This window comes from Carcharhinus amblyrhynchos, chromosome 6 (assembly GCF_965287045.1).
Source record: "Carcharhinus amblyrhynchos chromosome 6, sCarAmb.v2.hapA, whole genome shotgun sequence".
NCBI lineage: Eukaryota > Metazoa > Chordata > Chondrichthyes > Carcharhiniformes > Carcharhinidae > Carcharhinus > Carcharhinus amblyrhynchos.
The window spans coordinates 49190210-49213686 of record NC_137329.1 but is presented as its reverse complement, the minus strand read 5'-3'; the positions used below and the strand labels follow the sequence as shown (position 1 = coordinate 49213686).

Sequence of the window (23477 nt, the reverse complement as noted above, 5' to 3'; positions counted from 1 at the left end):
TGCCAGCATGAATAGCTGGAGAACTCCAGCCATTATATACTTCTATTTTGCCCACCAAAATGGCTAACTTCACACTTTGTCACACTCTATTTCATCTGCTATGGTCTTGCCCACTCATACAAACTGCATGTATATCTCTACAGTCTCTTTGTGTCCTCCTCAATTCTTATTTTCCCACCTAATTTTTTTCATCAGCAATCATGGATATGTTATATTCAGTCCCTTATCTAACTCAAGAACGTAGCTGTGACTCAAGTACTGATCGTTGATGTACATGGCTAGTTACAGCCTATCATCCCAAAATGGCTGGTTTATTCATATTTTTTCTGTCTATTAGCCAATCCTCAATCAATGCTTATAGATTATCTCCAATCTCATGAGCCCCAAATGTATAACAATCTCTTGTGTGATACCTTATTGAATGCATTTGGAAAATCCAAATAACAACAATGTGGGTAACTTCACACATTGTCATATTGCATTTCATTTTACTGCATCAGCTGGTTTTAGTTATTGTCCTTTAAGAACTATGAAGGACGAAAGACCCCAGAGGTAAGGCACGGAAAGACACTGAAGAACCAAATGAAGGACAAGAGACAATTGTAGAATGGAATCAGGTCAACACTTTGTTGGAGATGGACCTAACCAACAATGAAGCCAAAAAGGGGTTTAGCTGAAGTTAAGACAAGTAGAAATAAAGATAAATTTGTCAAATATATATGTTCAGTAAGAACATGATAGATTCACTTTGGAAGAAACGCAGAAATTAAAGACTTCAAAAGAAATCAGGAACTATTGAATATGAAGAGAAGACAGCAAAAAGAATTAAAGCTCGAGTGGAGAGATTATAACAAGATGAAATGATTGCCAGCAAACTTTCAAAAAAAGGTGCAAAAATTGACAAAATGAGGTTAAACGGAAGGAACATTTAATAAGACAATGAAGAATAAGCTGAACTCCATGAAAAATCAACAAGGGTAAGAACAAGTCTAATGAAGAATTGAATCAGGAGGTTAGGAGCTTGAAGAAGGAAGACTGACAATGAGAAATTAACTGAAGAGGTACAACCATTGAACGTGACAGCAGAGTCAACAATTCAGACAGAGAAAGAAACTGAGATTACATGCCGGAAAAGACTGCTGAAATTGTCATACTAAAATAAAGGCACAAGAGCCAATACGATAAAATGGTTGATGAAAAAGATGCCAAATTGAAATGCTGGAAAGAGAAGAAACTTAATTACACAACCTAAATACCAGTAATAGAGTACCACGATCATTCCATCACGCATGACAGACTGAGAATGCAAAATCACTGTCAAGACATATGATTTTATTACATTGTGATGATACAAGCCTGCATGTAATGTAAGGTACTCGCAGTGCCAGGGTCAATATGCAACTGGAAAGTGGCATTGCCTACAGAGTGAAGCATGTTGCCACATGGTCAAAGAACTGCCTAGGACAGATCTCAGTAAGCAGCAAATCTGTTTGAAAGAGTTCCATGTGTGATCATATTTGGAACTGTTAACATAGTTGAAATCTATTAATAAAAGTGTTTGATGTTGTGTCATAATATGAAACTTTAGAAGTGGATCAAGTAGATCCCTGAAATTATTGTCTCTCTGACTGGACTTCTGTTTTACCTAGTAGACATTGACAGATGGATTGGTCATAAAATGTGGATCACTGGAAGGGAGATGCTCCAGCAGTCAATGTTGCCATCGAGGAATGTTTTCAAAACTATATGCACCAATGTACCCGAGTACCTGACTGATGTGCTATAGACATTACTGTTGACTGTGGAAGCAAGTTGTAATTGAACTGCCTGTGGCAGATGAAGTATCCATTATTTGCAGTTTGTGTTAATGTCAATCTAGTAGCAGCATCTCAGACTACAGATTTACACCTCTCTGCAAGAAACAGGAAAACCCCTCAAAGACTCAATTTATAATTGTCAGTTCATGTATGTAATGTTTAGTTAGAGTTTAAGGACTGAGTAACTTAGTTATTGAAGATTGTATACAGAAGTTAAAGGGGAAAGAATGTGGCAATTGGGGCGATTGTCCCTTTATGGGCAACACAGCAGAAGAGGGTCACCTGACTTAAGGGACCAATTGGGACTGAAAATGGATCATCGCCCCAGGGGATGGAGTCCTAACTTAGGCAGAAGACTTATAAAAGACATGTAGAAGACACAAAGGGACTGGGACAGCCAATGGCTGTTCTAGAACAGCCGGGGGGTTGCTAGTTTTGTACAGATTTTCTTTATTAGAAAATATCTTTTGTGTCCCTGACAAAGTTTGTAAGCATGCATCATAATACTGATCTGCCCTTATCCAGCTAACAGCCTAGCTGCAGCCTCAAAAAGCTGTAACAGATTTGGCAAAATTATGTTCCTTTCATTATTTTACATTGACTTAATTTAATCAGATTTTCTAAGTGCTGTGTTGGCATGTGTCTAATAGTAGATTCTAGGATTTTGGCTAATGCCGATGTTTTAAGCTAATTGGCCTATTCTCCATTTCCTCCCTTCCTTGTATCTTAAATAGCAGGATTATGTTGGTATTTTTCAATCCATGGGAGCTGTTCTAGAATCAATGGAATTCCAGAAGATCAAACACAATGGGCCCTATTTTACCATTTTTCATTGCAAATGTTGTGCTTGGCGGACTTGAAACGGCGAGTGTTTCAGATTCGACTTTTAGGCCTGTTCTGAGGCGCCCCCATATGGACTCTGCCTGAAAAAATATCAGCGATTCTGAATTGGGCTGCAGAAGCCTGTGGGCTGGTCTTAACGTGTCCAAAACTCTGCAGCTCCAATCAAAGTCTCCAGCAGCACATGTACAGAAAAGAATGATAGAGTGCTGCTCCCCTGCCAGACCTCTCGGGCCAGATGATGCTTCCCCCTGGCCTCCATGGGCATTGCTGCACCCCCCAACGTTATTGACCCCTTTATCTTCCCACCCCTCCCCGCCACTCAGACCAGTCGCAGTCCTCTACCCCGCTTTCCCCCACCAATCTCAAACAGAGGGGCAGTGGACTCCATCTTCCCCCTCACTGATCTCAGGCAGAGTGGCAGTGGACCCCCATTTAACCCCCCCCCACTGATCTCAGGCAATGGAACCCCCTTTAGCCCCCCCACTGATCTCAGGCAGAGTGGCAGCAGGCCCCCTTCCCCCCCCTGATCTCAGGCAGAGTGGCAGCGGATCCCCTTTCCCCCCCCACCAATCTCAGGCAGAGTGAACCCCTCTTCCCCCCACCCTGGAGTCTCCTACTCAAGGCCCCATCTCCTTCTGACACCTAAGTCTCTCTCTCTCTACCTCTGTCCCCAATCATACAGGCACTGATTCACATTCTGTCCCATCAGCACACCTGCAAATGCTCACGTGTGTTTCCCTCAGTGCAAACAAGAAAACTTGCTGGAGTGCTCTGCCCTAACAAGGGGCAGCACCATAAAAACCCGAAGGATGGACAGGCAGGCAGGCAATGCGGCAAAAGAAATAAGCAGACGACCAGCCCTTAGATTCACTAGGGAAGCAGCTGGATGTGGCAGAGGTGAGGCAGGACACCCTCTTCTCCCCAGCAGGATGTAGACCCAGGGGAGCTGATGATAGTGCAACCTGGGAGGCAGTCGCCACTTCCGTCAGTACCAGGGCACTGGCCCACAGAACGGCAAAGCAGTGCCGCAAGAAGATCAATGATCTCATCCGGGCAGCAAGGGTGAGTGCTTAACCCCATCTAGACAGTGAGACCTCTGGGTCCTCAATCCGTTCACTGGAGCTGTCATACTGTCAGCGACAGCATGATTGGGCTGGAGTCAAGATGTGAGCACCTGTCAATCTCTATTCAATTCGACGCAACTTCTGTGGGGCTTGGGTTTTGGGTGCAAGAGGCAAGGTTTAAAAGAGATGTACAAGGCATGCTTATTTGCACAGAGAGGGTGTGGGTGACTGGAACTTGCTGCCAGGGGAGCTTGCAGAGGCAGATACGAGGGGCATTTTTACAACTACATGAATGGGATGGGAATAGAGCCACATGGTCCCTGGAAGGGTGGAGAGTTACAATTCAGATGGGCAGCCTGGTTGCTGTAGGCTTGGAGGGCCAAAGGGCATATTCCTGTGATGTAATCTTCTTTGTGCTTTGTTCTATGCTCAACGGAGAGGTATGAATCAAGTTTTTTGTATCCCGGATTCCTCTCCCTCCCTTGCATCTAACCTTGTGTCTTGTGTTGCAGGAACAGATTCTCGTGGCCCCACTGTGGTTCCTGCTCATCCTGCTCCAGACAGCTCAGACGAGTCCTCGGAGGATATGGCTGAAGGGACCTCCAAGGATGGCACTGTTTTGACGTCAGCTTCCGCCTCACAGTTCATCATCCCAGATACTGACATATCGATGGGTCCAGTTAGTGGTGAGGCTTCTGGGTCACTCTCTGGTGAGCACGACACATCTGATGATGTACATCGGGTGGAGGAGTGAACGTCCGAGGCCTGTGGCGTATGGAGGCCTGCCAGAGGCGAGGACTCAGCTGGCTGCAGGCTACATCTGGGCCTCTGAGATCATTTCTCCCTCAGCTGCTGGAGATGCAACAACAGAGCCAGGGAATGCAGGAGGGGCTGAGGGCCACACTGGACTGACTGCAAGGCTGTTGGGAGGAGTCCCAAAGCTTTCAGGCAGACCAGCTGTTGCCTGTATTGTGTGGTTCCCAGGCAAACACTGCAAAGATAGCATCCACGGTGGAATGCCTGGGGTAGGGAATCCTTACCATGAGTGGCTGGTTCCAAGTGATGACCGAGTCACAGTGGGCCACAGCTGAGGGACTTAACGGGACTCTCAAGGTTCTGCGACCTATTGCTGAGAGGCTCAAGGGTTGCAGGAGACCCAGCGGGACAGCGCTGAGACACAGCGGCCTATGGATGCAGCCCTTGAGAATGTGGCCCCTTCACAAAGGGCCGCAGTAAGCGCCCAGTCTTGAGGGGACTTACTGTGGCCATTGATAGATGGCCCTTGACTCATATGGCCATTGCTGAGGGCTTGACCACCATGACAAGGATGCAGATAGTCCTTCAGGACTAGTTTGCACCAGGGCATCATCACAATGGTGCTTATTGAGTCATCATCACCCTCCTGCCTGCTAGCCTTCTTGCCAGGAGACTGGGGCTGTGGCTAAACCCTTTGACTCCCCCCTTCCTGACACCAGGGCATCTCAGGGGCAGCAGGATGAAGCGGGTGTCATGGAAACATCCCAGACACCTGGAAGCTGGCCAGGGCCTTCAAGTCCGTGGCCTCCAGAGATGCCCGCCAAGCACATCACAGGTAATAGGGCAAGGTAGCAGTTGGCCCCCTCCACCTCCGATGTACATTCTGGGAAGATACTGAGACGTAGTGGTAGACCACGTAAAGTTAGGAAGCTACAGTTGCACTAAGATGGCAAGAGTGAATAGCTGCACCAGTTAGCTCATTAAGCACCTTAACATTTTCCGTTTTATATTAGAACTTATAATTTAAGTACTTTTATTGTCATAATTAAAAGTTTTTCCAATATCCACCTATGACTGACTTACCTTGAACAGAAATCCTCTTCCATTGACAATCACCAGAGGGATGCTTCATGTTGATGGCAGTTGGGGAGGGCACTTAATGCTGTGTTACTGAGAAAATGAAGCCATTCATTCCCCAGAACCCACGAGTGATTCCCTTCCTTCCCTCACCCCACCCATTCTGGGGCTCTGTATAGGGGTTTCAGATCCCTTAACAAATATATAAACTTGGGCCCAGGTGCCAGCGTGCACGCAGAGGTAAGGTAGGAGTCAGACTAGTTTGCACCAGGGCATCAACATAATGGTGCTTAGTGAGTCGTCATCACACTTTTGTCTGCCAAAGTCAGACAGAAGTGTGATGACGACTCACTAACACAGAGTACCCAGGCCCAGCACTGTGATGTGACGATGTTGCAGGAGATAGAAGGACTTTGGGAGTGGGGGTGGGGAGGGGGGTGGGCGGCGGGGAGGGTGTGTTGGAATGAAACCCACATGCACAGACACAACCCCCTAGTGAGTGAACCGCCTGGTGATCAGGGCCTCCCTAGCTGCTCTTGCATACCTCATTCGAGGTGCCAGCCCTCCAGCGCCTGGGTGGTGTTGCTTGGCGTGCTCCTCCTCTTCTTCCTCCTCTTCTTCCTGCTGCTGCTGGTCAGCCTCCAGGTCCTCTTCCTCCTTCAATAGGTCACCTCTCTGCTGTGCCAGGATGTGCAGGGCACAGCACATCACCACAGTGTGGGAAGAGATCAATGGCCTGCATAGTAAGGCCCTGCTAGAGCAATCCGGACACCGGAATCGCATTTTGAGGAGCCCTATGCACTGTCAAGCGGGTGGCTACATGGGTCTTATTACAGCGGGTCTCCACTCCAGTCACAGGCTTCCGCATAGGCATCATCGGCCATGTCCGAAGCGAGTAACCCATATCCACAAGCCACCTCTGCAGCCTGGGCTCCTTCTGAAATGCCTCTGGTATGTCAGAGCTCCTAGAATGAAGTTGTCATGCACACTGCCAGGGTGACTCGTGCAGATGTGCATAATGTTTATAATGTGATCGCACATTAGTTGGACTTTCAGGAAGTGGAACCCCTTTCTGTTGATGGATCTTTGTGGATTCTGAGGTGGGGCCTTGAAAGCGATTGTGCAGTCAATTGCCCTCTGTACATTAGGCATCCCCACAATGGCCGTGAATCCTGCAGCCCGGGTTTCCTGATAGGCCTGGTCCAGGTCCAGGCATACAAGGCTTCCGTGACTTGCTTGACACAGGTATGCACAGTTGACTGGTAAATGCCACATTTATTTCTGCTAGGGGTCTGGAAGGAGCCAGTTGCATAAAAGTTCAGAGTGGCTGTCAATTTGATAGCCTCCAAGGGAGGTTCCCCCCTGCAACCAGGGCCATCCTGCAAGAGGTGGCAAAGGTGTTGCACTGTCTCCTTTTGGAGGCAGAGCTGTCTACGGCACACGGTGCCCGACATCTGTTCAAATGACACTCACGCACGGAACTGCCGGGGTCTCTGCTCCCTCCTTCTCCTGCCAAACGCCCCACCCACCCACCCACCCCCACCCCCACCCCCATCTCCAACATCCCACACCAGCAAATGGTGGCCACCTCTTGCCTCTGGTGGTTGCCTCCCTTTACTCCTGCAATTGGTAAGGCTTGGGCCTCTTGTTCCCGCAAATCTTCCACCTACTTTTCCTCCTCACCTCCAGCAGCAATCAAAAGAACAGCAACATCAATCAGTTGCATCGCAAAAGCCATCTTGTCACTCTGGAGGGGGTGTGGGGGTGTGGTGGTTGGAGATGGATAGGAACACATGTAGAGGGAACGCTGCTTGCCCCTAGCCCAGCAACACACACTGTCCATATTGCCCATTCCTCCACCCACATTTTCCCCAGAATCACAGCCCCTCAAAAAGTTCAGAGGCTGCAGCAGTTTGCAGGGGCTTTGTGCACATCCTGGAAGAGTGTTGAGTGCACTAGGATGTAGCAGCATCCACAATACTGAGGTCAGTGCTGAGACCTGGACATGGACATGAATCAGACATGGGACATCCTGCTGAACAACAGCCCCCTCCCCCCGACACACTTGCAGAGCCCTCCCCCAACCCCCCACCAACCCAAGAAACAAAATTGTCACAACGAAAAAACCACTGTAAGCAGCACAAAGCCGTTGGATGCTTGGCACTTACCTCCTCACTAACCTTCACTAATGCAGCGCCCAAATCTGACTTTAATGGAGCATGTCTGTTTCACGCCGATTCCAGATTGGTGAATGTGGTAAAGGGGGAAGTGCCAGTAAAGTTGGGCGTGCAGCCCGTTAAGTGGATTGAAATGCATGCAAATAAATTTAAATGGCCATCGTGGGCGTTTCGTGTTTGGTCCCGATCATAGCCATTTTCGGGCCTTGGTGTAAAGGGGAACTGACACAGAGGCAGGCACGGATCGCCCTACTCGTTTCATGCCTGACGTTACCAAGTTTTCGCATCTGAAAACGGGCACAACATGATGGTAAAGTGGGGCCCAATGTATCCATTACCTCGGCAGCAATCTTTTCAATACTTAAGGATACAGGTTATCAGGCCCAGGGGATTTGTCATAACTGACTCCTATTAATTACTGTTTCTTCCCTTATACTGATTTCTTTAAGTTCTCACTGCACACATGGTTCATCAATATTTCAGAACTTATTTTGTGTCATCTACTATGAGGATAATTACAAAGGCTGATCTTACCAAAAACGTTCGAAGTGTCAAAGGAGCATGAAAACAGGAGAGAGTTATGCACATTTTTTTGGCAAGTTCTCAGACATGATCTTATGCAGCTTAGTGCAAAGAAGAGACAGAGTGTGATTCACGTCAGTGGGAGAAGTAGATGGAAGCCTGTTCTTGCCAGGAAGCTGGCTGCTGACAGCTAAAGGGTGCCATTGCGCATCCTCTGATCTCCTCAGAGTACACAGTTAACACAGTGGGAGATATTTTACTCACTCATACCCCCCAGGTATCACTACCCCATGCCTCCAATCATGTCACCTGCCTGATTACCACCCTGATCATGTCTGTCCCCTGCAGGCGATTGCCGCCCCAATCCCCTCCCCTCCTGCCTGGCTGATTGCCGCCCTGGCTAATCCCCTGCAGAGTGTATAGCCTCCTGTCTCCCCTTAGGTCCTGCCCCTATCAGACCCTGCCCCTTCCCATCAAGCTCCATCCCTTCCCTTAATAATTGGCTTTGCCCAGTGCCAGGCTGATACTGCTCAAGGGGCCCTGCTCCGATCACCTAGAGGGCTTCGACGCCCTCTGATTCCGTCGGCGAAACTATCACATCTGATCCCCTTTGCTGGGAATATATGTGATTCTCCCCAGTGAGAATGTTCTCCAGCAAGGCCGTAAAGACAAATGGGCCCAGACGATTCCGTCCTGGACTCACCAGTAATGTCTAAATATTATTTGGATTTAAATGTTATCAGCAGTGTGTCCTTCCCATGCACGAGATTGATCACCCTGGCTTCACTGTGTCGGTCATATTGTGAGAGGTGAGAAACCGGGTATAATCCCAGTTTATGACTTCGCTTGTGATCTTACTGGCTAGCCACGCCGATTGACTAGTGAAATGAGCCAGTCTGATTACAGTATTTATTTAATGTCACCATTATTTCCTTATTCCCTATTACAATTTCAGCTGATTCTGCCTCCAATGGGTTCACGGCTACTTTCACGCATATTTTCCAATTTATAATGTCAGCTTTAGCTCACTGGCTACTCCACAGCATCTACTTAATTATAAGTTTGGGCCTGTCTCACTGTGGGCTCAACCTGATGTTTACAAGTAGTATTCCACAGCGATATGTGCTGGGACCTCTGCTGTTTGTGATATAAATAAATGATTTGGATGAAAACGTAGATGAGTGGGTTAGTAAGTTTGCAGATGACACAAAGATAGGTGGAATTGTGAATAGCATAGAAAATTGTCAAAGGATATTGTATAATATAAATGCAGTTATGGGTGGAGAAGTAGCAGACGGAGTTTAATCTGGGCAAATGTGAGGTGCTACACTTTAGGAGATCAAATGTTAAGGGTAAGTATACAGTTAATGATAGGACCCTGAACAGCATTGATGTACAGAGGGATCTTGGGGTTCAAGTCCATAGCTCCCTAAAGTGACCACACAACTGGATAAATGGTAAAGAAGGTGTATGGCACGCTTGCCTTCATTGGTCGGGACACTGACTACAAGAGTCAGGATGTCATGTTGCAGCTTTATAAAACATTGGTTAGGCCGCACTTTTAGAGTATTGCATTCAATTCTGGTTGCCACATTACAAGAGGGATGTTGACGATTTGGAGAGGGTGCAGAAGAGGTTTACCTGGATGCTGCTTGGATTAGAGGGTATGAGCTATAAGCAGAGGCTAGACAAACTGGGCTTGTTTTCTCTGGAATGCGGAGACTGAAGGAAGACCAGATAGAAGTCTATAAAATTAAGAGAGCCATAGATAGGGTTGATAGTTAGAATCTTTTTCTCAGAGTTGAAATGTCACATACCAGAGGCATGTACTTAAGCTGAGAAGTGAAAAGTTCAAAGGAGATGTGAGGGGCAAGATCTTTACATAGAGAATGGTAGGTGTCTAGAAAGCACTGCCGGGGTGGTGGTTCAAGCAGATACGATAGGAGCATTTTAAGGGGCTTTTTGATAGGCACATTAATAATTAAGGAATAGAAGGATATGGACCAAAGGCAGGCAGAGGAGATCAGTTTAATCTGACATCATGTTCGGCACAACATTGTGGGCCGAAGAGCCTGTTCCTGTGCTGTACTGTTCTATATTGTATATACTTGTAGAAACGTTTGCAATCTTTTTTTTGTCTGTTGCTAGCCTACTTTCATATTCTACTTTAACCTTCTTGGTTCTCCTTTGCTAAATTCTAAAATCCTCCCAATCCTAAGGCAAGAAGGGATGAGATATAAAAGGGCAGATGTTACATCTCCTGTGCTTACATATGAATATACATACATATGAACATACAAACTAGGAGTAGGAATAGGCCTTTTGGCCCCTCAGGCTTATTCCACCATACGGCAGTATCATGGATGATCTGACTGTGGCCTGATCTCCACTTTCCTATCTACCCCTCCCCCTCACTAACTCCTTTGTTAATCCAGGACATGTATAGCTGTACTTTAAAAATATTCAATGACCCTCCCTCCATTGTTCTCTTGAGAAGAGAATTCCACAGATTTATGACCCTCAAAGAAAACATTTCTCCTCATCTACTTCTTAAATGGGAGACCCCTTATTTTTAAACTGTACCCCTTATTGATGTCTCCAGTGAGGGGAAACATCCTGTCAAGAACCCTCAGGATCGCAGATTTCCAATAAGATTGTCTCTCCAAGCTCCAATAGATACAGGCCCAACCTTTCCTTAGAAGACAACAGCCCCATCCCAGGAATCAGTCAAATGAACCTTCTTTAATTGCTTTTAATGAAATTATGTTTTTTCTAAAACAAGGAGACTGAAACTGTACACACTACTCCAGATGTATCCTCATTAGTGGTCTGTACAAATTTAACAACACTTGCTTACTTTTAGATTCAAATCCCTTCCTAATCAGTTGTACTTGCATACTGACTTTTTGTAATCCATATACCAGGAGACCCAAATCCCTCTGTACTTCAGAATTCTGAAACCTCTTTTTGTTACAGACCTGGAAGAAGTAAATTGTATTTGTATTGTGGGTCTTAGGAATAAGGTGCAGCTTTAAGTTTAAGTTTCATTTATTTTTGCGTTAAAAGGTGAAATCTGGATCGGGTTTCATTTTAGAGTGGAGACAGCAGGTGGCATTTTACAGCCTTGCTCATCCCAAAACCAGAAAATCCCCCTGTAGGGCAATGGACCTTCCTTTTGTCTGCCCCTTGCCTGCTCTGATTCCTGTGGTGGGCGGGGCGGGGTGGTAAAATTCCGGCCAGCACGCCCATAGCTGTTTGTATGCCAGTCTTGAAGCAGTTAAGGAAGGGTTGCCCAGCAACAGAAAGCTCACAGATACAAGGAGGAACAGAAAAGTAGGGGGCAATCTTGAACACGCGTTCACCATCTATACGAATACTGGCAGGGCCTCAAGATCTTGAAGTTGCAGTTCTAGAGGAAGATTAAAGAAAGAAATCTCAAAGTAGTGTTTCACAGCTAGAGGTAGTAAGACTTCAGCTGCAAATGAACCAGCTTGATATAGAAAGAAATAAAGGCAAAGAACTGAAATAGAACAATAAGAAAAGAGAAATTAAAAACTTGAATTAGAAACAAGAAGAATCGATTGAAAGAAATAGAAATGAAAAAGCTTCAATGGGAAAAAGACGAGCAGGAAAAATATAAGAGATTGCGATAGAAGTATGAAAGCATCAATTTGAACTTCAAACAAAGAAGTAAGCTTTGAAGAAAGGAAAAATGCTAGAGTTTTCAGATAGAGAAAACAGTGAGTATGAACTGTTGGAAGTAAAATATAAAGGAAAGAAGGAGAGATAGTGATTCAGATGGTGACTTTGATTCCTTTGAGGAATTTGATTTAACTAAGAATCTTCTGTCAGTGCCTAAATTCATCTCATTTAAAAAGATAGCTGTGAAATTGACTTAGCCAGGAGAAGCTTGGGCTACAATGTTAGAATGTTCTGTCAGGTAGCCATGAATATGCATGCCAGTTTATTACAGGAGCAACTTGTAGACTATTAAGTTATTAAAAAGACAATACTAAATATTTAGCTTGTTCCTGATACTTACCAGAAGAATTTTAGTGCTGTAAGAAAGAAATCTAATCAGATATTTGTTGAGTTTGTCTGAGAAAAAAAAGGTTGCTGGGATCAATGATTTAGGGCAATGAGGTTAGATTTAAGAACATAAGAACATAAGAAATAGGAGCAGGAGTAGGCCATCTAGCCCTTCGAGCCTGCCCCGCCATTCAATAAGATCATGGCTGATCTGTCGTTGCTCAGTTCCACTTTCCTGCTTTCTCCCCATAACCCTTAATCCCCTCTCTTATCAAAAACCCATCAACCCGCGTCTTAAAAATATTTAGCGAGGCAGCCTCCACCACTTCAACGGGCAGAGAATTCCAGAGATTCACCACCCTTTGAGTGAAGAAGTTCCTCCTCAACTCCGTTCTAAACCGCCCCCCTTTTATCTTGAGGCTGTGCCCCCTAGTCCTACTGTCTTTTTTGAGCGGGAAGAGTCTCTCCACCTCTATCCTATCCATCCCATTCATCATCTTATACGTCTCAATGAGATCTCCCCTCATTCTTCTAAACTCTAACGAGTACAAGCCCAGTTTATTCAGCCTCTCCTCATAGCTCAACCCCCTCAACTCCGGTATCAGCCTAGTAAACCTCCTCTGCACTCCCTCCAAGGCCAAAATATCCCTGCGTAAGTACGGCGCCCAAAACTGCACACAGTACTCCAGCTGCGGCCTCACCAATGCCCTATACAGCTGCAGCAAGACCTCCCTACTTTTATATTCAATCCCCCTCGCTATGAAGGCCAGCATCCCATTTGCCTTCCTGACCACCTGCTGCACCTGCAAGCTGGGTTTTTGCGACTCTTTGATTTGATTTATTATTGTCACATGTATTAGTATATAGTGAAAAGTATTGTTTCTTGTTAGCTATAGAGACAAAGCATACTGTTCATAGAGAAGGTAACGAGAGTCATAACTAGGGTGTAGAGAAAGATCAACTTAATGCAAGGTAGGTCCATTTAGAAGTCTGATAGCAGCAGGGAAGAAGCTGTTCTTGAGCCAGTTGGTATATGACCTCAGATTTTTGTATCCTTTCCCAATGAAAGAAGATGGAAGAGAGTATATCTGGAATGCATTAGACAAAAACTTTGAGAATGTGACAGAAATTATGGTTATGGAAGAATTCCAAAATAGTATGCCAGTAACCATTAAAAATTACTTAGATGAGCATCAAGTACCAAAGATATGAGAAGCAGCAACTTTGGCTGATACCTAAGATATAGCACACAAACTGTTACATAGGAGGAAATGGTCATAAGATGATTGGAGGAATAGAGAATATGGTGATAGAAAAGATAATAATTCTAGACAGCAAACAGAAGAATGCCAAAATAATAAAGCACATAGGCTAGAACCTAAAAGTAATGTAAAGAAAACGGTATGCTTCTATTGTAATAAACATAAGAACATAAGAAATAGGAGCAGGAGTAGGCCATCTAGCCCTTCGAGCCTGCCCCACCATTCAATAAGATCATGGCTGATCTGATGTGGCTCAGTTCCACTTTCCTGCCTTCTCCCCATAACCCTTAATCCCCTTGCCTATCAAAAACCTATCTACCCACGTCTTAAATATATTTAGCGAGGCAGCCTCCACCACTTCAATGGGCAGAGAATTCCAGAGATTCACCGCCCTTTCAGTGAAGAAGTTCCTCCTCAACTCTGTTCTAAACTGCCCCCCCCCTTATCTTGAGGCTGTGCCCTCTAGTCCTACTGACCTTTCTGAGCGGGAAGAGCCTCTCCACCTCTATCCTATCCATCCCATTCATCATCTTGGACATATTAACATGGACATAAAACATGGACATATTAAATCTAATTTCTGGAAATGAAATGGGAGCTCATTGCAACAATAGAAACACTTAAAGAATGTTCAGGAAAGGTTGCACCAAAAAAGGAAATGGTTGTTAAAACTATAGTTGTGGTACAGGTGAAATGTGTTCTTTTAGAGTCTATGAGAGAGGAGGATATGGCCCAGGGTAGCCCATAAAACACTTTGATTACTGCCAAAGAGGTTCTGGATGTTTTGTCTCAAAGTGAAGTTTGTTCCCATACTTTGCCAACAAAATAAGTAAACAAATCAAACTTTATCAGCAAAACTGAAGCAGATGGTTGACACAATTTGTGTTCCAGATAGTTTTATGAAGGAAAAAGTATTAATAAACAATATTAATGGAATTTATGAACTTGAATTGTCATGTAAAGTCAAGTTAAGAAGTAACTTTGTAAATGGAATTGTTACAGTTGGAATTATTACCAAATCAAAAGAGGTCAATTTTGTTCTGGGTCATGATTGGGTTAGTGGAGCCAGTACTGTGAAACCAACTGTATTGTAGCAAGAGTTGAGCATGTTGAATTTAACCAACTCCTGAAAACTACTGTGGCCAAAAATGAGATGCCTATTGCTAATAGCAAGCAATTGAAGATAATCCCGATTATCATAGAAAATCAACTTTCATTTATGAATCAGGAGTTTGCTGGTGAAAAAGGTATTCGGTGAGAACAATTGAGAATCAGCCACAGAATTGAGGACTTGAACTGTCTAAATAATAAACTTCTGGAAATAAACTTAACTAAGATTGAGCTTTTTGCATAGCTGTATTTTTAATGAAGTTTAATGACACTGAGGTTGTTAGGGAAGTTAAATAAAAGTAGAAAAACTGTGCTGTTGCCTTGCAACATGAGGTCCACAAACATAGGGAGGAAGAGAAGAGCAGTTTTAGTTCAGTTGAAAGTAGCATTGCACAGAAAAGCCAGGGCATGATAGGGATGGTCTGTAAGTCCCAAACTAAAGAATAAAATTCCAAAAATGAAACAGGGACAGGAGCAAGTCAGGTCAACAAACAAGGATACAGATCATGAACAGATTCTGTTCAGTGAAGTGAAGTTAAGGTGAGGGGCAGAGGAAGGCTCCAACATTAAAGTGAGAAAGCTATAAGAAGCAGAATTAAAACAAAATAGGCCAGTGATGTTCTGTTGGTACGGCTGAATACTTCAGTATATAGAAGATGAAGCTTGAAGTTTGAATGCACATGGAAATCCAGGGAGAGGAACATAGGAAGCAGAGATCAAAACCCTGGAGATGGACCCTTGAAGAAGGTATCTGAGAGAAAGAGTTGTTTGAGAGAAGGTTCCAAATCAAATACTTTGGGCATTGAGATTGAAACCCTTGTGTAAAAGACAGAGTTCTAGTGAGACCAGTTGGCTCAAAATGTGACAAGTGTCTGGTGGGGATTGATGAGAGATCCACTACATCTGTCAGTTGCTTTCAGAGTGTGATATGTCTGACCACAGGCTGCTTATTTGTTTACTGGATTGTGTTTTTATTTGAGTATAAGATTTTGTAACTTGTGTTATCCTAATAAATCTGTATATATATCTGTAAAGGTATTGTTGAGGGTGAAGGACTAGTGTAATGTAATTAATCTTTTCTTGTTTAATATATGTGTATTCTTTTGTTAAAAGTTCATCAGCAGACTCTGTGGCCAAAATTTTCTGCCTGTTCCCGTTGGCAGGATTTTCTGTTCTGATGTCAACAACTCCCTGTTGCGGATTCCCCTATAAATGCTCTGCTATAATCTCCTTCATAATAGATTTCAACATTTTCCCTATGACAGATGTTAAGTTAACTGTTCTGTAACTTTCCTACTTATGATCTGCTTTCCTGAATGAAGAAGATTTGCCATTTTTCAAACTGATGGGATCTTTCCAAATTCTAGGGAATTTTTGGAAATTACAACCAATGTATTCATTATCTTAGCAACATTTTCTTAAAGAGCTGAGGACCTAGGGGCTTGTCAAACTTCAGTTCCAATAATTTTCTCAGTATCTTTTCCCCGATGATTGGAATTGTTTGAAATTCTTTCTTCTCCTTTCACTTCTGGATTCATAATTGATGTTATTTAGTATCCTTTACAGCGGAGACAGATGCAAAATATCTCTTCAATTAGTTATGGAGGTCATAGAGGTTGACAGCGTAGAAACAGGCCCTTTGGCCCAACTTGTCCATGCTGTCCTTTTTTTAAAATCCCTAAGCTAGTCCTAATTGCCCACATTTAGCCCATATCCCTCTATAGCCATCTTACCCATGTAACTGTCCGAATGCTTTTTAAAAGACAAAATTATAATCCCCTCTATTACAACTCTGGCAGCTTGTTCCTGACACTCACCACCCTCTGTGTGAAAAAAGTTGCCTCTCTGAACCATTTTGTATTCCTCCCCTCTCACCTTAAACCTATGCCCTCTAGTTTTAGACTCCCCTACCTTTGGGAAAAGATACAGACTATCTAGCTGCTCTATGCCCCTCATTATTTTATAGAGCTCTATAAGATCGCCCCTCAGCCCCCTACGCTCCAGAGAAAAGAGTCTCAGTCTGTCCAGCCTCTCCTTATAACAATCAAGTCCCGGTAGTATCCTAGTAAATCGTTTCTGCACTCTTTCTAGTTTAATAATATCCTTTCTATAATAGGGTGACCAGAGTGAAGAATCTGCCTTGGACATCCTTCCTATATCTCCTACCATGAACTTTATAGTTTTGCCAATATGTTAATATATGTTAATGTTCCTAAGGGTTCTGCCATTTACAATACACTTCACACCTAAATTTGATCCTCCAAAATGCATCACCTTGCATTTGTCTGGATTAAACTCTATTTCATCCAGTCTTCTAACCTGCCACTGATTTTCGTGGAATTGTATGTAAATGTGACGCCACTGTTTAAAAAAGGAGGTAGACAAAAAGCAGGTAACTACAGGCTGGTTAGCTTAACTTCTGTAGTAGGGAAAATGCTTGACTTGATCATCAAGGAAGTAATAGTGAGACATCTGGATAGAAATTGTCCCATGGGGCAGGTGCAGCATGGGTTCATGAAAGGCAGGTCATGTTTAACTAATTTACTGGAATTCTTTGAGGACATTACAAGCGCAGTGGACAACAGGGAACTGGTGGGTGTGGCATATTTGGATTTCCAGAGGGCATTTGACAAAGTGCTACACGAAAGACAGCTGCATAAGATAAAAGTACACAGCGTTCTGAGTAATGCATTAGCATGGCTAGAGAATTGGTTAACTAACAGAGAGCAAGAGTTGGGTAAAAGGGTGTTTTTCTGATTGGTGATCAGCGACCAATGGTGTGTCTCAGGAATCAGTGTTGGGACTGCAATTGTTTACAATTTACATAGATGATTTGGAGCTGGGGACCAAGTGCAGTGTGTCAATGTTCACAGATGACACGAAGATGAGTGGTAGAGCAAAGTGTGCAAAGGGCACTGAAAGTCTGCAGAGGGATATAGGTACTTGTGGATGGGCAAGGGCCTGGCAGATGTAGTTTAATGTTGGAAAATGTAAGGTCATCCATTTTGGTAGGATTAACAGCAAAATGGACTATTATTTAAATGGTAAAAAAATTGCAGCAGGCTGCAATCTCACCAGCAAGGCCACAGAAACAAGTGAGCTTGGACAATTGCAAACCAGACTCATTGTAATATTTAAGTTCTATTTTGAATAGGCGTGAGGCTGATCTCGCTGAATATCCGGTCCGGGAAGATCGAGAGAGGCGCTGAATAGGTTGTGAACCCAATTTCTTGGCTCTCACGATCTTACCAGCTTGCCCTACCCATCGGCCAGCTAGGCGAAATGATAAGGTTGCAGCCTTTGAGTTTTTCTTTCTCACTGGAAAGGATCTTTGCTGAATGCCATGAAATATCTCCTTAGATGTCTGTGACAGCTCCTCTATCCTTTAACCTAATATCCCAATTCCCTTTAACCAGCTCTGTCTTCATATCCTGGAGGTGGTCCCAATTTAAGTTTAAAATATTCATCTTAGATTCACTCTGCCTTTCCATAAATGAATGCATAATTGAAGCATGTTATGATCATTGCTTTACTATGAGGTCATTAATTAACCCAATTGCAATGCACATCACCAGATCTAGAGAGCCTGTTCTCTGGTCGGTTATACACGCTATTGTTCTGAAAATATTCTGTGTACTCGTTTTCCATGCTACGTTTGCTAATTTAATTTGTCTAATATTAATGTAGATTAAAATCACCCATGATTATTGCTCATACCTTGCTCATAAGACTCCCATTATTTCTTCCAGTATATCAAGTCTTACTGGAAAAAGCTATTACAAGGCCTACAAACTACTCCAACAAGTGACTTCCTAACTTACTCTTCCTTATCTGTAGCCAAATCGATTATACATCTTGATTTTTAGAACTGCATTCATCTTCCTCTAATGCACAAATATTCTTAATTAGCAGAAGTACTTGTCCATCTTTTCCTGTGCTTCCAAAATATTACATGTCCTTGAATATTCAGGTCCAAGTATTTGTCATCTGACAGCATTGATTCTGTGATGGCTTTCAGATCATGCATTTTTATTTCTATTTGAGTTGTCAGTTCATCTGTTGTGAATGCTACGTGCATTCAGATATAAAGCCTTTAGATTTTTTTAAAACTATTTTTGCACACTCTTGTTGGCACATTCTTAAGTTTGTATGCTCTGTCACTTCCTGATTATTGTTTCCCTTACAGCGACCCTGTTCTCTGGCCTTGTCCTCTCTCTTTAATTTGCAAAGAAAGGTGCTGTGATAGGCAAGATGGTGTGGAGAGGATGATAGAGAAGCGGACCGGAATCATGGAGGCCCCTTCAGAATGCTGTAAGGGAAGGAAAGGTGAAGATGTGCTTGGTGGTGGAATCACTCTGGAGGAAATGATGGAAGATGATCAGTTGGACAGAGCGGATGGTAGTGAGGAAGGTGAGATCAATGAAACCTGACTGAAGTTCTTGTAGGGAGAAAAATAGTGAGAGCAGAAGTTTAGGAAATAAAATGGACATGGTCAAGGGTCCTATCGACCATCATGGGAGGAATGTTCAGTTGAGAAATAAGGCAGATATATCTGAAGTACTAACATGAAGGCTACATCATCAGAACAGATGGAACAATGAAACTGGTGGAATCGAACAGAAGGCAGAATTTTCCATTTTGCTTTGGTGGGAGAGAGAAACAGCATCTTTTCCACTGGCCGCAATGCTGAGTTTTTGCACCATATGGTACATTGCCAAGCTTATTATTTATGCACAATAATAAGCTCGGAAACATATAAGAAATGTGCCACATCACCCACCATGTCTTGACTTCATCATTGCCGCTCCTTGGGTGCCATATTTAAAGCACATCCATACACACCAAGACTGCTGCACCACAAAGAGGTGGCCCCAAAACCAAGGAGAACTACTGCATCCAACTACTGCAGATCTTTCTGGACTGTCCGCTGAAAGTTGTTGAAGTGCACCGTGACGTCTTCTGCACCGGCTCTGGTTGCAACTCCACCAAACTCACCACTCCACCTTGGGAGGCGGTGTCAACTGAAATGAGTGCCAACTTACCATACAAGAGGTCTACCACCCAGTGCAGAAAGAGAATGAATACTCCATCAGTGTAAATCCATCATGTCATTACTTACTCTCACACATTGCTACCTCAGGGGACATTACCACTCATTCTTGCATACACCTTCACATCTCCATCAGTTTATATCTCTCCAGCTTAAGTCCTCATGCTGTTGATGGATCCACTCATCACACATGAATATGCCAGGCATCCTTACCATCTGCCTTAGCTGGTGTCCTGCTCAGACTCTCTACATCTGTCTTTATGCAGGAAAAGCTCTCACATAACAACAGTAAGAGGTTCCAGATGGAGGGAGCAAAGCCGACACCAAGATCCTCTTTCCCTTTGAGGAGTATATCATTATAATAGAGAAGCAGATAGAGCACACCCATGTGAGGATCCTGAACCAGCTCATCCCACAGACAACGACACTGAGTGCTTTGTCCTCTTTCAAGCCCTCTGTCATGCATTAATTTTTTTCTACTCTCATAGTGCACCTGGTAAACGCCTCAGGAAAGCTCAAGTCTGCTCCTCATCTCCAGATCTAAGAGCACCTTAGCCTTGAAGATCTGTCGCACTCTTTCACATCTGCCATCAGTGCAGATACAGCTTGGTGGGACCTAGATCTAGAGCAGGCTCATGGTCACAATCTGGAAAGCACAGTATACAGTCTGGTCTGCAGCAGGCAGAGGCAGGGACATCAGAGGTCACTGGCATTTGGAGGGCTATGGAAGCCCACAATTCTGCTGAGTCCAAATAAATGAAGAGACTCTGGACTCTGTCCAAAATTAGTTCCTGGAAAACTGTCAAGAGAATATCAGAAAGGGATGTCAGCTGCTCTTCTCAAATTGCAGCAAATGATGGAGGAGTCTGTTGGCAATCAATCCGCAGTGTAACACCAGTGTACCAATAAACCTCAGACAGAGCATATAACAGCACAGATGTTTACAGAATACTGATTAGAATGCTCTGTAAACTGCGTGTGCTGTTATATGCTCTGTCTGAAGCCAGAACTCTTCATTCACCTGACGAAGGGGCAAACCCCAAAAGCTTGTGAGTTTACTATCAAATAAATCGGTTGGACTTTAACCTGGTGTTGTGAGTCTACTTGAAAAAAGTGGCCAAAGATATTGATTGTAATCTGCCCTGGATTCTGGGAGGCCCTAGTGGATTGAAAAATCACAAATGTAACAAGAAAGAGGAAAATCATTTAGCCTAACATCTATTATCGGGAAAAGGGAATAATAGATGAATATTAAAAAATCAAAATACAGTCAGGAACAGTCAAAATGGTTTTGTATGGGGTGAATTGTGCTTGACTAACTTATTAGAATTATTTGAAGAAATAGCAAATATGATGAATAATGGTAAATGTGCTATATTTGGATTTCCAAAAGGCATTTGATAAAGTGCCAAATAAAAGGTTACTTCACAAGATCTGAGCTCATGGTGTTAGGATTAACATGTTAGTATGAATAGAGGATTGGTTAGTTAACAGGAAGCAGATAATCAAATTAAATGGGGTCATTTTGGGTTGGCAATGCCACAGGAATCAGTGTTGGAGTCACACCTATTTATAGTCTACACTAATGACTTGAATGAAGAGACCAAGTGTATGGTTGTTATATTTGCTGATGACACAAAGTAGTGAATAGGACACAAAGTAGTGAATAGTTGTGAATAGGACACAAAGACTATGCAAAGGGATATAGATAGGTTCAGTGAGTGGACAAATATTTGACAGATGGGACGGGACTTTATGGCCTCACTCATCACAAACTCGTAAGATCCTGCCCAAGGTCAAAGGACCTTCCCATTGTTCGCTCCTTGCCTCCCCGATTCCCATGGTAGGCAGGGCAATAAAATTCTGGCCATGGAGTATAATGTAGCAAAATTTGAGGTTGTCCATTTTGGCAGGAAGGATAAAAAAGCAGAATATTATCTAAGGAGAGAGATATTACAGAAATTCGAGGGACAGAGGGATTGGGATATCCCCTGGTCCATGAATTACAAACAACATCCAGGAACTGCCATTGATTAGGAAGGCAAATGGAATATTTGCCTTTATTGCAAGGGGAATGGAATATTAAAGTAGATTAGTGTTGCTACAGTGCCTTAATGAGAGTGTACCTGGATACTAAGTAGTTTTGGCCACTTTACTTGAGGTATATATTTACATTAGAAGTGGTTCAGAGAACATTCACTTAGCTATTTCCTGGGATGAAGAAGTTGCTTTGTGAGGAAAGGTTGAGCAAGTTATTCATTGGAGTTCAGAAGAATAGAGGTGGTATTAAACATTATAATATTCTGAGGGAATTTGACAGGTTAGATGCTGAAAGGATGTTTCCCCTTGTGGAGAAGTTTAGAACTAGGGGAGCAGTTTAAAATTAAGGGGTCTCCCATTAAAAAGGAAGCTGGTGAGGAATATTTTCTCTTAAATGGTCATTAGACTTTTGAATTCTCTTCCACAGAGAGTAATGGAGACTTGATTATTGAATGTATTCAAGGCTGAGGTAGACAGTTTTTGATCTAGATGGGAGTTAAGGGTTATGGGGATAGACAAGAAAATGGAGTTATGGCCCACAGTCAGATCACCAGTGATCTTATTGACTGGCAGAGCAGGCTCGAAGAGCCAAATGTCCTTTTTCTTATGATATTATGATCCTATTCTTGGTGAAATAATAGTGTAGTATAGCTTGCTAAATCTGTGTTTTTAACTTCTCTTCACACAACTGACTTTAATTCATGATGTTATGATTGGGAGCAGTTTACACTAAAGTAAATGAAGCCAGTATCCTTTGTATCAACTGACATCATGAACGCAAGTAGATAAATCATATGACCCTTCAAGTCTGCTCTGGCATGCAATGAGATCATAGCAAAATCTGTATATTAGCTTTACTTTCCTGTCAAATTTCCAAATCCCATAATTGTCCTAATTTCTAAAAATCTATCCAATTCAGTCTTGAATAAACTCAGCCACTGAGCAACCAAAGCCCTCAATTCCAAAGTTTCACAAACCTCTGTGTGAAGAAATTGCCCATTTCAGTGCTAAATGGCTGCTACTCATATTGAGATTGTGATCACTAGTTCTAGTCTTTCTAACCAGGGAAACAAGGCCCGCATGTTTCAATTAATTCACTTCTCATTTTGCTCAAGCTTCAAATTGTTACACATATAGTAACAAACTATTACAAAAATACCAGAAAGTTTTGAAGACCCTAAACATCTAGTACATGTAAGAGAGAGAGCATTGTATCCAATGTATTTTGGTGTAGTGGGTGTAATCCCTAAAAACACTGGATAAAAAGACTCAGAGCATAACACAATGTTATTTAGATAGCCTTCACAGTTCTATCAATACCAAAGATTCTGTTTGCCACAATGACATTTATCTTACCTCTGTATCTGTTGAAGTGACTGGGAAAACAATTGTAGGCATCAGTAAGTATTGCAACAGGCTGAGAACTTTCTGTCCAGCTGCAACCACTCCATAACCCTGGCATAGATAGCCAACCCAGAGGACCTAAAGCACAATCAAAAAAAAAAATCACAGGTTAGCCATGTAGGGTAATGGTGGTCATGTATTGCACAGAACCAAACCATACAAATCATTAAACAGAATAATGACAACAGAAACCACAGAGGAAAATTAAAATCAACTTATTTAGATAGCACTATTAATATAATGAAATGTTCCAAGGCCCTTTAACTTGATGTGTTTGCGCAGAATAACCCATAATTTTAAAATTTTCTTATAAACGCACATTGATT

General features: G+C 43.1%; 1 protein-coding gene across 1 annotated transcript in view; it reads right to left on the bottom strand.

Annotated features, from left to right (window-relative positions):
- Positions 1-23477, bottom strand: part of ptpn5 (protein tyrosine phosphatase non-receptor type 5) — a 124006-nt gene that overhangs the window by 54188 nt on the left and 46341 nt on the right. Inside the window, exon 3 of the mRNA XM_080190431.1 lies at positions 23104-23229. Within this exon, the coding sequence (XP_080046557.1) occupies positions 23104-23229 (126 nt within the window). The remainder of the gene's footprint in view (positions 1-23103; positions 23230-23477) is intronic.